The sequence below is a fragment of the Aulonocara sp. 'chitande type north' Nkhata Bay genome, linkage group LG11 (assembly GCF_057382095.1).
Source record: "Aulonocara sp. 'chitande type north' Nkhata Bay isolate Kocher_YH1m ecotype deep benthic linkage group LG11, A_spYH_male_GT1.1, whole genome shotgun sequence".
Taxonomy (NCBI): domain Eukaryota; kingdom Metazoa; phylum Chordata; class Actinopteri; order Cichliformes; family Cichlidae; genus Aulonocara; species Aulonocara sp. 'chitande type north' Nkhata Bay.
This window is the reverse complement of record NC_141354.1, coordinates 21,820,415-21,835,282: the sequence shown is the minus strand read 5'-3', so window position 1 is coordinate 21,835,282 and position 14,868 is coordinate 21,820,415. Positions and strand designations below refer to the sequence as shown.

At 39.8% G+C, this 14,868-nt stretch overlaps 1 protein-coding gene across 2 annotated transcripts in view; it reads right to left on the bottom strand.

The window, feature by feature from the left end:
* LOC147318916 (mannosyl-oligosaccharide 1,2-alpha-mannosidase IA) overlaps positions 1–14,868 on the bottom strand; it is a 194,157-nt gene that overhangs the window by 83,629 nt on the left and 95,660 nt on the right. For both annotated transcript variants that reach the window (XM_086311104.1, XM_086311105.1), the window contains exon 3: positions 1,954–2,069. In XM_086311104.1, coding sequence (XP_086167230.1) covers positions 1,954–2,069 — 116 coding nt within the window. The remainder of the gene's footprint in view (positions 1–1,953; positions 2,070–14,868) is intronic.

Here is a 14,868-nt window from a genome sequence, read left to right as displayed (position 1 = left end):
CCACACGTGTCAAATGTAGTTAAGATTGGTTTTCTTGATAGAATTGTATCATGTCTCTATAAGGGTCTAATGGATTTGAAACCACATTCGACTTCATATATTAGAACAAAATGGGAGAAGGAAGGAGGGATAAAAATATTAGAGGAAGAATGGACGGCAATATGGAGATATCAGTGGATGTGTACCAGCTCACAAAAGTGGAGGGAATTTGGCTGGAAGTGCCTAATTAGATACTTTATAACACCTTCTCAGAAGTCTCATTATGATGATAACCCCCCTGCTTGTTGGAGGAACTGTGGAAATCAAAGTGCAAATCATTACCATATTTTCTGGGACTGCTCAATCTTGAGGGATTATTGGAGAGAAATACATAATGCCTTACAGGATATCTTTAAACGTGAAATACCTCTCGAGAGTAAGACTATGTTCTTTGGATATATACCTCAGGAATGGCCTAAATATGATAAACATTTAATAAATATTTTATTGGTGGCCTGTAAAAAGAATATCACCAGAAAATGGTTATCCCCAGAGAGCCCAAACATAAGTACATGGATGGAAATCACAATGGAAATTTATAACATGGAAAAGATAACAGCTTCTGTTAACCACAAGCTGGAGAAATTTACATCATATTGGGAAAACTGGGTTAAATATATCACGCCTCATAGGCCAGATTTTACTATTACAAACCAATAATTATGATGTATGTATATATATTTATAGGATCACCCCATACCAACACATCCGTGTTTTTTTTTTGGTTTTTTTTTTTTTTTTTTTTTTTTTGTTTCTTTTTTCTTTTGTTTCTTTTTTTTTTTTTTTTTTTTTCTCTTTTCTTAGGTTTGTTAGTTTTGTTTTTTGTTTTTTGATTTTCGGATTATGTGATGGTTTCAATTACTTCTATCGTTGTAAGTATTCTTCCCTTATGACTTGGATGTAAATTAAAATACTATTTCAGTATTTAAGGCAGATAACCTAAGTATGAAGAATGCTTACATGATGTACATACTGTGAATGCCTGCTTTTGAAACCTTAATAAAAATATGAATTAAAAAAAAAAAAAAAAAAAAGATTGGTTTTCTTCACCAACACACTCATAATAAACAAGTGTTTTTGGGGCCTTAACTGTCAACAAACAAAACAACTTCAACTTGAGACATTTGGCGTGCTGTCATAACAGGCAGTGAATTGGTATAATTACTGCCTAGCGTCTACAGTAGCCTACCATGATGACAGTCATAATGACATAGTTGTGTTTGCAAGCTTTGTGTAATTACACACTATTACATAACCACATTTTATTGACAAGGTTGGTCCGGAAATGACCCCTTTCATTTGCAAAGCATAAAAAAAAAAAACACACTGACAAACAGGCTCACACATTACCTATTAGCAGCAAACTCCCTAAAAGCCCTTCCTGGTTGCCGCTTTCGCTCAATTCAACATGATATCAGAACTGGCAACCCACGCTGCTTGCAACCCAGCCTTTACAGACTCGCTCAATGAAAGGGTCATGGCCTCTCTTTGCCTCCTCTCTCCCACATTTTTTTAATCTACAACACCCTTTAAACCCTGCTCCAGCACTCTCTCCTTTATTTATCACATTTTCTGCCCCACAAAGACCTTTCAGAGAGGCAGAGAATTTCATCAGTCGGTAACACGGCGTGGCTGGTGGCCACACAGGAAGCTTTTGATTTCTGCTGGAATGTCCTGAGCTTTGGAAAACTGTCAGACTCAGTGGACACAATGTCGCTGTTAAAGCACAAAAGCACAGCTTGAAATCAATCGAGCATGCACGGTCACAGCTGAAAACTTCATTATGCTTATGTAGTAAGAGTGTGGTTAAGCTTGATGGAGGGGAGGATGTTGCCCCCAAGTTGCCCGAAAGTAAAATGCGAAAAAAAAGAAAAAAAGAAAGAAAGAAACTTGACACTAAAATGAGTTTCTCACCGAATTTAGATCCAGGCTGGTCTTCACCCATTCCTTGGCATCATTATACTCATCCATCAAACCCATAATGTACAGAGTGTCTAGTGAGTCAACGACGGATGCTCCTCTCAGGCCACCTGCAAAAATCAGAGAAAACACAGTTATGCACGGAGACAAGTTCTGCTTGTTTTTAGGTTCTTTTTTAGCAGGATATGAGGTGAAAAGGTAAAAATCTCAACATGCAGTACCTGTCAACTATTCACACAACAACAAATCAGTCCAACAATTCGCAACATCCAACCAAATAAAGCTATTTCTGACTTTTCCACTGTGACTGCAAGTCTTTCTCAGACCACCCCGAGGTTTCTTTGTGTGGACAAGGTTTTTTCCCAGTGTATTCTTTATACAGCTGGTCGATCCTCTCCACGGTGAAGCAAAATACATTTTTATCGGTTAAATTTCTAAAATTAGTATACGTATGGGTGGAAAACAAGTCACTACTGCTACCTCTTATCTTATTATATGCATATACATGAGCTATCGGCGTGTTGCATGGAGTATTGTTTTAACACTGATGCTATTTTTACAGTAACTAATCCCTAAAGCGGTAATCTGTCCACTAAGACAGTATGCATTTCAACTAATTTTTTAAAAGGGTGGTTTAAAGAAGATTTGAAAAGAAAAAAAGTAGAAAGTAGAATAAATAACCGACAAATCATTACTTTATTTCCTGCTACATAAGTCAAAGTCTTCGAAGATGGATAACTACTGAGATTTAACTCTAAACCTTTAATGTGGTGGTTAGCAACAGCAACTTGACAACGCGTGTGATAAAAACTAAAACATAAAAGTCTCCCTCGCGCCGAGCTTCAGTAATTACTGCAGTGATGTTGAATGATAATACAAAAACAGCTTTGTGTGGCCCACATGAAAAGCATCTTCTCTCCGAGATTAAAGCATCTTCTCTCCGAGATTAAAGCATCCGCTACAAAGCACCAGTCACTGTAACATGAAAGTCAAGTCATTTAGGAACCAACCACCAGAGGGGAATAAAAGAACCTGTATACTGATTATTGCAAACATTCAGCAGCTGCTGCTGGATTTCCCGGAGTTTGTGCGCTTCCTGCATCGACTCTGCGTAAATGTCACAGTGTAAAATCTGCTTGTCTGCAGTGACTGTGGATGCACGAGTGTTTGTCTTTGTGAATCTCAAGTTATTTATTTCCTTTCATAAACTAAACGAGAAACACATTACCCTTAATGAATTACTGTGTAAGAGTTTAAAGGCAAATTGGGGTTTGGAAGTTTAATAAGAAGAAAGTGGGACTAAACCGGCAGAGAATTAAACTTCTTGCGGGCTGAAAATGTAGATGAGGTGAAAAAATGCAATAGTGTGGAAACTGAACTGGTTAAGTAGGAGAGGTGACGAAAAAGCTTGCTGTTCATCTCTGAGAACTTAGCCTAGAGTAGATGGTTGGATTGATCTGATGCAACCATTCAGCAACCAGGTACATCAAAGACTTCAATTTTTATGAAGAATTATTTTCAAAGCTTGCCAAATATGTAAATCACAACCATGCCTTTAGGTGACAACACAGAACTGAAAAACTGAACTTTTTCAGATCCTGTTCTCAACAGACGCTGTGATTTTGTTAATGTTTTGTGTTAAACTGCTAGAACGACCTCAATACTTTTCTACTCACAACAGATAAAATTAGTTTGTGTAAGTGTTAATGTTTCATAGCTATAAACTCCACTTGGACATTTAATCGACCTTAATGCTCTGCAGTTTTAGCCCAGTAATGTTATTACTACTGATTCTGTCACTCTGTTCACATAATCATCCGTTAAACAAAGTAACAAAAAAATGTTTCTCCATATCTACAGCATATTCTATATTAGCTTATTTTATCTGGAAGGAAAGTTGCAATTAGGGCTGCCACGATTTGTCGACTAGTCACGATTACGTCGACTATCAAAATCGTCGACGACTGATTTAATAGTCGACGTGTCGTTTGAAGCTTTGTAAGATCGCAAAAGACGCAGGAATAATAGCAGGATTTAAGAGTGTAATAACGGACTGAAACAGAAGATGGCAGCACAGCATGTACAACGATGCCAGCTGCCGTTAAACCCCGAAGAAGAAGAAGCAGCTGTGTCCCAGAATTCATAGCGCGGCCCAGCTTAGTTTCCAACAATGGCGGTAGCTAGTTAGTTTTAATATTACTCTTATTATTCTTTCTGGGTCACAAAATAAACGTTTAACATATTTTCAGGCGAGAATGTAGCTGTGTAAACCTCAAATATCGGCTCGGTTTATCAGGACACCACATATTTTCAAAAGCGCTCCGACGTTTTCGGAGACGTCTGTTACCCACTAGCTCGATAGCTAGCCGGGGGCTAGGTCACTAGCGCCGTGAGAACACCGGACTCCCGGCAAATTGTTTTCAAACCCACCGCCGTCTTTCGCGACTCAGGTTAAATATATATGAGTCACTTAGATAAATTAAAAATGTTATTGTTTGGCTTTTTTTTAGTATTTTATTTGTTCCTGAGTAAATCGGTTTGGCTGAGATTAAAGTTATAGTTTTTACACAGCTGAATAAACGTCAAGCAGACAGCTGATTATCAGAAGTGTGAGATGCTGGAGAATATACTCCGGTGTCCTGTTATATTTTAGATAGCAAGGAGTTTATTAAACTTTACCGAAACAATCTGCAAATTTCATTAAAATTGAATAAACTATCATCTTGTCTTTATTTTTAGTTAGCACCTTAAAAGCTTAAAGCTGTAAGCTAATGATAGTTATATAAGAGCAGATGCTGCTGGTGCAATAAGCTGTAGTTTTACGTCCAGTGGATGATGATCTGATTAGTCGACTAATCGCATAAATAATCGGTGACTAGTCGACTATCAAAATAATCGTTTGTGGCAGCCCTAGTTGCAATAACAATAAATCCCCCATCCATTCATGTCCATGTCAGCATCCTTTCCCCAGCCACCTCCTATAGCAGTGGCCAGTGGGGCACTCCCAAGACAGCTGACAGATGCAATGTCCCAAGGGTGTCCTGGGTCTGTCCCAGTAGGACACAACTACAACACCTGACCTAGAAGTGTTCAGGAGGTCTCCTAGTCAGATGCCCAGACCACACAAAACTGTCTCCTTTTGATGTAGAGGAATAATGGTTCACCTCTCCTTCCTGAATGACTGAGCTCCTCAACATCCTTCTAAGGATGAGCCCAGCCAACCCTCAGATTAAGCTCATTTCCACTACTGTCATTGGTTCAGTCACTGCCCAGAGCTCACAACCATAGGTGAGGGTTGGGAAACTGAGAGCCTTGCTTTCTACTCTCAGGTCTGTCATTACTACAACAGTGTCACATTCATGCAGACGTTTGATCAATCTGACTGTCAAACTCCTGTTTCTCTCACTCATGACTTGGGGAGACTTGGGGCTCATCATGCAAGCTGGAGGTCATCATTTGATGAAGCCAACAGAACCACATCGTCCACAAAAAGCAAAGATAACATCCTGTGGACATCCTGTGGCCATTGACTGTGCCTTGAAATCCCTCAGAAATTAAATTATGATTGGAAGTCCAACACCCTACTGGGAATGAGTCTGACTTATTGCCAGCAATAAAAACTTTTTCGTTTTTCAGGAATCAAACAGGCCACAATACCAGGCCAGATACCTCATACTTCTAAGTACTCCCCCCAGGACACTTAAAGGATGCAGTCAAATGCATTTTCCAAGAGCGCAAAACATTCAATTCAATTTATTTATGAGCAGGCTCAAAAACCCGCCAAAGCAACTGTTGACAAAAGTGCTGAACAACTAAAAGAAAATATGTATATTCAAGGATATGCAAGAACCCTCGAATATTCCTTCCACCGCCCAAGAATGTCCTCAGTTGCAGTTAATACTGCTCCATCATGTGGGTAGGAGGCATTTTGCCTCTCCCGAGTCAACAGGAGCAAAAAAGAATAAACAAGTCGAGACATTTAAATCTCTCTCCATCAACTGGTTTGTTTAAAATCTTGTTTCAATCATCAACTCAGCTATTTATATCTTGAGCAGTTTCAGTTCTGACAGCATTTACCCTGCTCAACATTATTAGCATGAGAGCAAAACTCTCCGCTTCACCGTTTGCCTTTCACCTCGTCTCCATGCCTGTATGAATTAGCCGATGAGGTTAGCACAGATGAGTGACTTGGCTTGACTGAATGATGGAAGTCACACTCTTTGGCCATAAATCTAAAAGCATTTAATGTAAAAAATGTAGAGAAGCATGATGTGGAGCTTTCTGTCTGGTAAATCAATTTTAAAGCCACATTCTTGTAATAGTACTCCCTTTGTTCCAGCACTGAAGTCCTGATGAGGTCGCAGTGTCATGGCTGTAGCTATAATACCATCTCACTTTTTAAACACCCTCTGCTGTGTTTTTCGTCTTGTTGTCGTATACTTTATATTGTCATCGACGGGGTAGTGCTAGCTTCAAGCAAGACTCACACTGCTTATATATGACCTACTATCGACCATTTACTGTCCGTGGTGTATAAGAGCGTGCAGAAACCGAGCGTGTTTTCAGATGCAACTCAAGCCTTCATTCTGTGTGAAGGGGAAGTACTGTTTTTAGTTTGTTTTCTAGCAGCCTTATCTCTATTCTGTGACAAATAGTAATGATGACAACTGAGAGGAGGGGTGTAATCAGATATCCAATGCCCTCTGGTTATCCAAACCCAGAAGCAGCTCTCTGTGGCTGCAGGCAAAACAGAGTGTGGAAAATTCCTATCGAAAACAGCACCAAAGCTAAGATGATTGATTGACTCTGAGGAGCAGACGGAGCAGATCAATCCATCATGGTGTACTCCTCCTACTTCCATGGTATAAGACCCTATTTATTTCTGTGGCCTTTTTTGCTACAAATGGAAGAAACCCTGAGGGGTCCTCTGAAGATGGGGGTAATTGGTGTGCCCTATTGTATTTATAAAGACTGATCAACATTCACACGCACTGACATTCATCACAACACGATCTCGTTTGCATTCTCATGCATTCTGTTGCCCTCTTTAATGTATTTTACATATTTAATGCGAAGTTGAAAACAAACTGTACACACAGCACAAGCATTATTTAGAAACCAAAGCTGTCTCAGTTAATGCCTTGGAAAATAAAGAACAAACAATATAAGCATAAATACCCAACCGTTAGGAGTCAGCCTGAAATACTACTTGACATTAAATGGCCACGATTCGACTGATTTATGTTTGGGGTTGGACACGGTTTCTTAATGAATGACTTTAAAAACTGACTGTCAAATTGTTCATACATTTTCTCAAGAACTGATTAAGAAGTCATTAGTTCAGCAAAGGCTTGAATGTTTTATTTATTTATTTTAAATAATAAATTCTAAAACACAATATAACTTTTGAGATCAAATAAAAATATTTCATATGATTACTCAAAGTGTGCTTGGATACGCCAGCGTACTCGTGTCCTGCAAGCATCACTACCGGAAAGTAAGATGCGAGTGCCAGAGTGTGTGTGTGCGTAGGTACAAAGAGTACATGGAAATCCATTAGTAAGACATTGGCCGGTGGGTTTTCATTTATCATAGCTGTCACAAGCCAGTCAGTGTCGGTCGGCGGGGTTACATTAGACGGCCCCGGTCCACATGATCAATCACTCAGCACGCTCATGTTGCGAGAATTAGTTCATTCTCTCTTCTTCTTCTTTTCTATAAATGCATGCACGCACCACTGATAAATATGAATCAGGATAAGACACTTCTTTATTGAATCCCTCGGGGGATAGCTCAGAGGCAACATTTCCGCTCTAATTTCATTTAACCAGCACATACTGCATGCCAAATGTATGGTAATACTCCTGAAATGAAATCCAATGATCATTGTAAATTCCATCGACTAAGTACATTAAAAGTGCAATACTGTTAACCAGATAAGAATAATCAGATCTCAGAGATGGATCGTTTTAATACACCTATGAGAAAGACAAATCAGAGTTTATTTGTTTCTCATTGTTGCTGGAAAGTCACAGCACAAAGCTGAAAAAATAAAATATTACAAATGTGCTCAAAACTCGGACCGCAATAAACCGGGGGCCTGTCCAGGATCTATTGTACTTTTTGCCCTGGGGCAGTCAGTATAGGCTCGAGCTTCCCCTGTGACACTGAAATAGACGAGCGGTTCACAAACTGGATGGATGGATATTTAAACTGCCGGGTGGATCTAATTGATGCAAGAGCTGGGATTTACAATAATTGCACTGCCCCGTTACCAGTGGTTGCCAGTAACCAATTATCAATTGCAAGGCTAATAAGCATCTTGTTTGCACTAATGCTACCTGACACCAGTAAGACAGTAAGTGCATCAGTGTGTCTGTGTGATTTTAAAGGCATTTAAGCTGGTTGCTATTCGAAGCACATGGTCTGCATCACAGATAAAGCACACAGGCAATGGTTCTGTAGGCGAGTGGGCTTTTGATGAAGAGCACCAACAGAGCAACAGTGGGGAAAGAAGTAAGTGGTTTTAGAGGGAGTAGGATTAAGTAGGGTTACAGAGCAGAACATGAAAAAGCTTGGGAGAAACACAGAGTGTGAAATGTCATGCCCATCAATCAAGATTGACTTTTCTGGAGGGCTGCAATACCAATTGTGTGCATTAGCCTCTTTGAGGAGAAGATGTCAGATAAGTCATTGAATATCAATAATGAAAGGACGGTGGATCATCTGGATATATACGCTTGTCCCTGAAGGTGCATATCACCGTTCATTAAAACGCATCTTTTTATGTCAGCCTGGTTTTAACTGCAATAACTACACAGCATAGACGTTATAGCACAGACAACATCAGAGTGATGAAGTTTGCATAGCAAGGTTGAGCTCGGGGGGGGGGGGGGGGGGGGGGTGTCCTGGTTAGCCTATATACGCCTTCAACGCCAAGCCAAGATAGGAAATTAATCAAAGTGATAAACGAATCGGATATTTTGAAGGTTTATTTTTATTTTAAAATATGATTATGGCATAATACGTTGGTAGACGTCCCATCAAACCTCAACATTATTTGAGGTTTGATGGCAGCCATTTAAAGATAAGCCAATAGTAAAAACTGTGCCACAATCAGTGGGGACAGTCTTCTGTAGCAGCTAATAGAAGCTACTTACTCCCAGATCCTATCCCACTTGCTACAAGATGATAGTCAGGAAACCTAATCCTCCTGATTAACATTTTAAACACATGCTACCAGTCACTTCACAGAACTAGGCTGCATACACAGGGCTTGTTAAACATGTTCAATTGAATCCTTATTTTCAATTAAGACTGCACAATTTGTTCACTTTACACTGGACTAATTTGTGCCTGCATAGTTCACGTCTACTAATCTCTAAAAAGACAGAGTCTAAAGCAATACAAACAAGAGTTACCTTATTTTTCAGTTTTGGTGCAACAAGCTACCAATTGTCTGGTGTTTGTTTCTCTTTCCTTCAACAAAGAATATGACACATGTTTAAAAAGAACGTGAAAGAGCAGGCGGCAGCTGCAGAGACAGAGCTGTTTGCAGAGGACTTGTTACTGAGCTGCACTGCTTAAATCATAAGGCTAAGGAAAGCTGACCCTGCACCAAGAAATATGCAGAGTGTGTTGCATATTTCCAAACAACTACGCTGGGATAAGAAGAAAGGAGATGGAAGGGTCAGAAATCAGCTCAGTTCTTATTGAAGTGACAAAAACAATAGACAAGAGACTAGACAACTGATCTGCTGTTAAGAATTCATCCTTTATGTAGATATTGGAAAAACACATAAAAACAGCTTTTACTTGATTCAGCTGAAGACCCAAAACTGCCGAATTATACCTTTAAGAATTAAATTACCAAATCACCGTACGTCGCCATCTTTTTATCTGTATTTTGTTCTGCTTTTCATTTTGCTTTTATTACATGATCTTCTTCAGCAGAAGAAATTTCACAAACCTGTAGATATCTATAATCATAAAACTAAAAAATAATTTTATTCACAGATTTATTTTATGCACTCGTCAATTAAGAAAAGACTATAGGAGATGTTTTTCAATAAAGTTAGCAGTCTTTGTCTAGAAATGGAAGTCGTTCTTTTCTCAGAGTACAGTGTGCGAATATATCCGCATGTCTGCTTTGTCTTGACTAGCAGTACCATGCATATAAATCTTCTGCTTCTCTGCTTTTGTATTGCATGCGCGCACATACAAACATGACATTATTCTACTCATTACGCAAATAGTAAGTACCTAGAATGGACCACATGGAAAAAAGAAATGCTGACATCTGATTGTAATTGCACCCCACATATGCTCATCTCTGCCCCCTTCAGCATCTCCATTTTCACCATTATGGTAATCACGTAGTCGAACTGCAAAAGGCTTGCGTCTAATGGTTCTTTGTGCCTTCCAGAACAACAACCATTTCTTGGCAAGACAGAGGAAGGGAAAGAGAATTGGCAGATCAAAGGACTTTAGAGCCGGAGTCAAAAGAAATTTGTTCCATTAGGAGGACTGAGGAGAGGGAGATGACTGAACCTGAGGCTTCAGCTAGAACTGCAAATAGCAGATATCCTTTATGTCAGAGCGCATAATTGTTTAGTCCCCACGTGCTGGACAAGAAAGCTGGTGAATACTTGTCAGGGGGGTGGATGCGTGATTGACTCCCAATGCATTTTAACATATTCTGAGACACCGAGCTTTAAGGAGGACTACTTTAGTGTTAGGCAAGCCTCAATATTTGTAAATGACATAGACTGCATGTAGATGGATGCAGCCACAATTATCATGACACCACCCACGCCTTGAGGTCTCAAGCTGAGCATTTTAAGCATCACTACCTTTGTGTATTTTTTGAATACTGGACATTATGAGTGATGGCTGGATCAGACAGGCTTTATCCTGCTTTATCATCAGTTTTACTCTAGTTGAGATCATGATTTAAAAATTAAGATCACAGGGTATTAAAATAGACAATAAAGCTATCAGCAAAGTCTAAGAAAGTTGGTTCTGTTTATTTTGATGTTGTGTTTTCAGTGGAAGAGTTCCAGGACATTTCTTCAGTCTTGGCTGATTGCAGATGTCCCCAACATTATAAACAGTATATTTGCATAATGATTGAAAGTAGCAGCACTGACTAACAATGGGGCATGTAATCAGCTTTGGGATCATTGATATGCAAATTGTCATTGATCAATGGCGATGAGATGAAAGGTTTCTCCCAATGAAAACGCAACGTTCAGAACAAAATCAACTTTCTGGGATTTCCTTGCCTGGATGATTGAGCAAGCATTGTGACTGTCAGGAAAGTGTTTACTGAGGACATAGATCAATTGAAAAGACTTGTGATTTTCTTACAGACTTACAGTACAATTAGAACCAGATGAGTTGCCACCTTCTGGCCATTCAAAAGTATTCAGATTTCCCCAGTGGAGACATTTGGAAAGAAAAACTTGTGCCACCGGGGCAGCACGGTGGCACGGTGGTTAGCACTGTTGCCGCACAGCAAGAAGGTCCTGAGTTCAATTCCACCATCAGGCCGGGGTCTTTCTGTGTGGAGTTTGCATGTTCTCCCCGTGTTTGCGTGGGTTCTCTCCGGGTACTCCGGCTTCCTCCCACCGTCCAAAGACATGCAGCTTGTGGGGATAGGTTAATTGGATAAGCCAAATTGCCACTAGGTGTGAATGTGAGTGTGAATGGTTGTCTGTCCCTATGTGTTAGCCCTGCGACAGACTGGCAACCTGTCCAGGGTGTACCCTGCCTCTCGCCCTATGACGGCTGGGATGGGCTCCAGCGCCCCCCGCGACCCTGAAAAGGATAAGTGGAAGCGAATGGATGGATGGATATATCGAGATGTGTTATGCTGTGTTAGAGAATTGTGATCCGCTGTGGCAGATCACAGTGCTGGGGCAGGAAGAATTACCAATACACTATCAAAGTGTCAAAGACTAAGAAGCTAATCACCATACCTTAGCAGAGATTAATCCAATCGGAAACAAATACAAAATACAAAGTGTCCAGACATGATTAAAGAGGCTCTAGACTTCAAGCAGTACACACATCAATCTAATTGCAGCAATCTAATTTGCCACTCTGGGAAAGCGTGGCGTGTCAGTGGAGCAGCCCTGTCTGATATGACAGGCTCTCAGATAAGATTACACACCGCACACAGTGTTATCGAACCCCTCGCCTCCTCCCTGTCCTAAAAGCCTGTCTTGCATTGATCTAGAGACACGGCTGAACAGTAGGAGAGTGAGGAGAGGGGGGGGATTAAACATCTGATGCTCGGTCAAACCACAAAACCTGATTTGGGATGACAGCTAAAGCTAGAGGCTCTGATTAGGCAGTTGATAAAGCACTAACAATTCATCCAGTTGTGAGGTCATTCAACTGGTATCTAAAGAATGAATAAATAAATGCTCGATAGAAATCCGCCCTGCAAACACAGACTTCCTCTCATTATTAAAACAAAGGCACTGCTCTCCATCACGTACACCAGACGTTTACTCATCTGAACTGTGCTTTCTAGCTCACTAGTTGCACACAGAAAAAATGTGCAGCCCAGGCCATTTAGGAGAGCTGTAATAACCTGTTGACAAAAAGCACCTGTCAGCAGGAGAAATTAAACCAGCCATCTTCAGCGAGCAGCTGCTCTGCTTCATTTGTTCAGTACCTCAGCCATTTAAAGGTAAAGGAGGATCCTGGAACTAAAATGCTACAGACAGGTAAGAATTTAAAGAGAAGAAAAAGAAAGAAAACAAAGTGTCTCATTACAGTGTTGGGCCATCATTACCCGCCAGGGCAGTTTTAGTTTTTTTCAACAGATATTCCATCATTTTGTGTTTGGACAATGCTGGTGGATGCACTTTCTAACACATCAGTTCCAGATCTACTGTATATTTAAAGGCCACAGATGTGCCCTCATGCCCTAGGCACTGTAATCCTGGAGGAGATCAGTCCCATCAGCGTACAAATCAGAGTTAAATAGTGATCACTGATTGGCAGTAATTCTTTAATCTATGGGGACAAGTAATAGCAAAATATCCATGCCAGGACAGTTACATTCAATTTAATTTATACAGCATCAAATCACAACAACAGTCACCTCAAGATGCTTCAGCTACCAGGTTAACTGCAGCTGTAATTCAGGCTTCTCCTTTAATTTGTCACCCATCTGTATTTGTCCAAAAGATATACATATAGTGAAAGCTGATTTTAAAAAACAAACATTTAGAGTTGTTGTTTTTCTTGACTAGTCTAGAGCACTCAGTGACTATTGGCAGCATAACGGGCAGCAAAATAAAAAGTTTACATTCAGTCAAAGTGGGAGATTATTTGGGGAGAAAAGTTTTCAATTATAGAAAACTATTTCAGGTTTCTGACAAATCTATAGAGAACCAGTTTAGAAGCTGCTGGTGAAAGATACTACAGCTTGCTCACCTGCAATTTCACACTCAATTACTAAGGGAATGCAAACTTTCTAACAATATTTCCTGGAGGAATGTGAGTTGAAACACTTGTCCACAATACTCAATATCAATTTCTCTTTCACTGCTTTACCAATTCCTGAGTTCATTTCGGTTTTACCGTGTTTTGTTCCCAGGATGCCAGAGACTGTTAGGTCTATTCAACCCCAACCACCAAGCCACCGACAACAACCATGAAATGTCTCCCACACTGTCAGGCTGATTCTGAAAGTTTTTCCAATCTTTGCTGCAGGAATGAATGATTTTTTACAATTGCAGTTATGCATTGTGGCACAAGCTTCCTCCTTCCCTTCACTCAACACAGACAGAGTCCCACCTGCCAGCGATTGGATGGATAACTGTCAATAAAATGGGAGGAAAGTGTCTTCTGTGCAGGCAGGATGAAATATGTGCATATGTGCATGAGCTTTAGACACTACAAGCTGCAGCAGCTGAGGCACTGATTTGCTCGCAGCTAGACCTAATGTCAAAGTAAGTCTTTTCATGCAAAGACCCAAAACAGCAACACTAGATAGGGCTGCTCGATTATGGCAAAAATGATAATCATGATTATTTTCACTGAAATTGAGATCTCGATTATTTGACGATATTTATTTAACCCTTTAAGACCTAGTATAGAACCAAGTCCGCCAGAGCTTATATTATTTTTTTACATGTTGTAGTGCCATTTATGGGAGCATTTCAAGTTGCTATACAACTGTTATAGCCCATATTTTAATAATATGTATGCATTAAGTCCATAGTAAGTACATTAATTGCAAAAAAGTGCAATAAACTACAAAAAAAATTTGAAAATCATTTTTGTTTGTTTTTTTACATATATTTCTACTTGGAGAAATTTAAGAGGTTTATCCCTCAAAACTTTAAATACAAAAAAGTTGCAAAAAATAGTTTACAACAACAGGAAACTTATTTTGAGTGTCTTCATAGTTTTATTTTGGAGATATACCAATTTTTATATACTGCAGGAAAAAAAAAAAAAAAACCAATCCTATGATGCAAATTTGCAAAGAAAACAGCAGGTGCATCAAAATAAACTATTTCCAGCAGTGCAATTCGAGTTCTAAGCATCCCAGAAACTATTCAGAAAAGTCAAACATGACCAGTATAGGCTTTTAAGGCCTACAAGTAAAAAACTACATTTCCGCGAAAATGACGTCACAATGACGTCACTTCCGATAGTTCGCGCTGACGTCGGTTTCACTGTGGGAAGTGTTACGAACAGCTGATGGATCGGCAAAGAGTGTTTCTGGAATATTATGTTTTTGTTCCTGCAAGCGCTTTTTATGCAATTTTTGCAAAGCTTTATGTGGAAGGAAACCGTGACCGAGGACAAGCTGATGGCATAAGATGTAAGTACAACTCCTCCGGTTTCATATGCAAAACAAATTATTGCGCTAGCTTACACGGT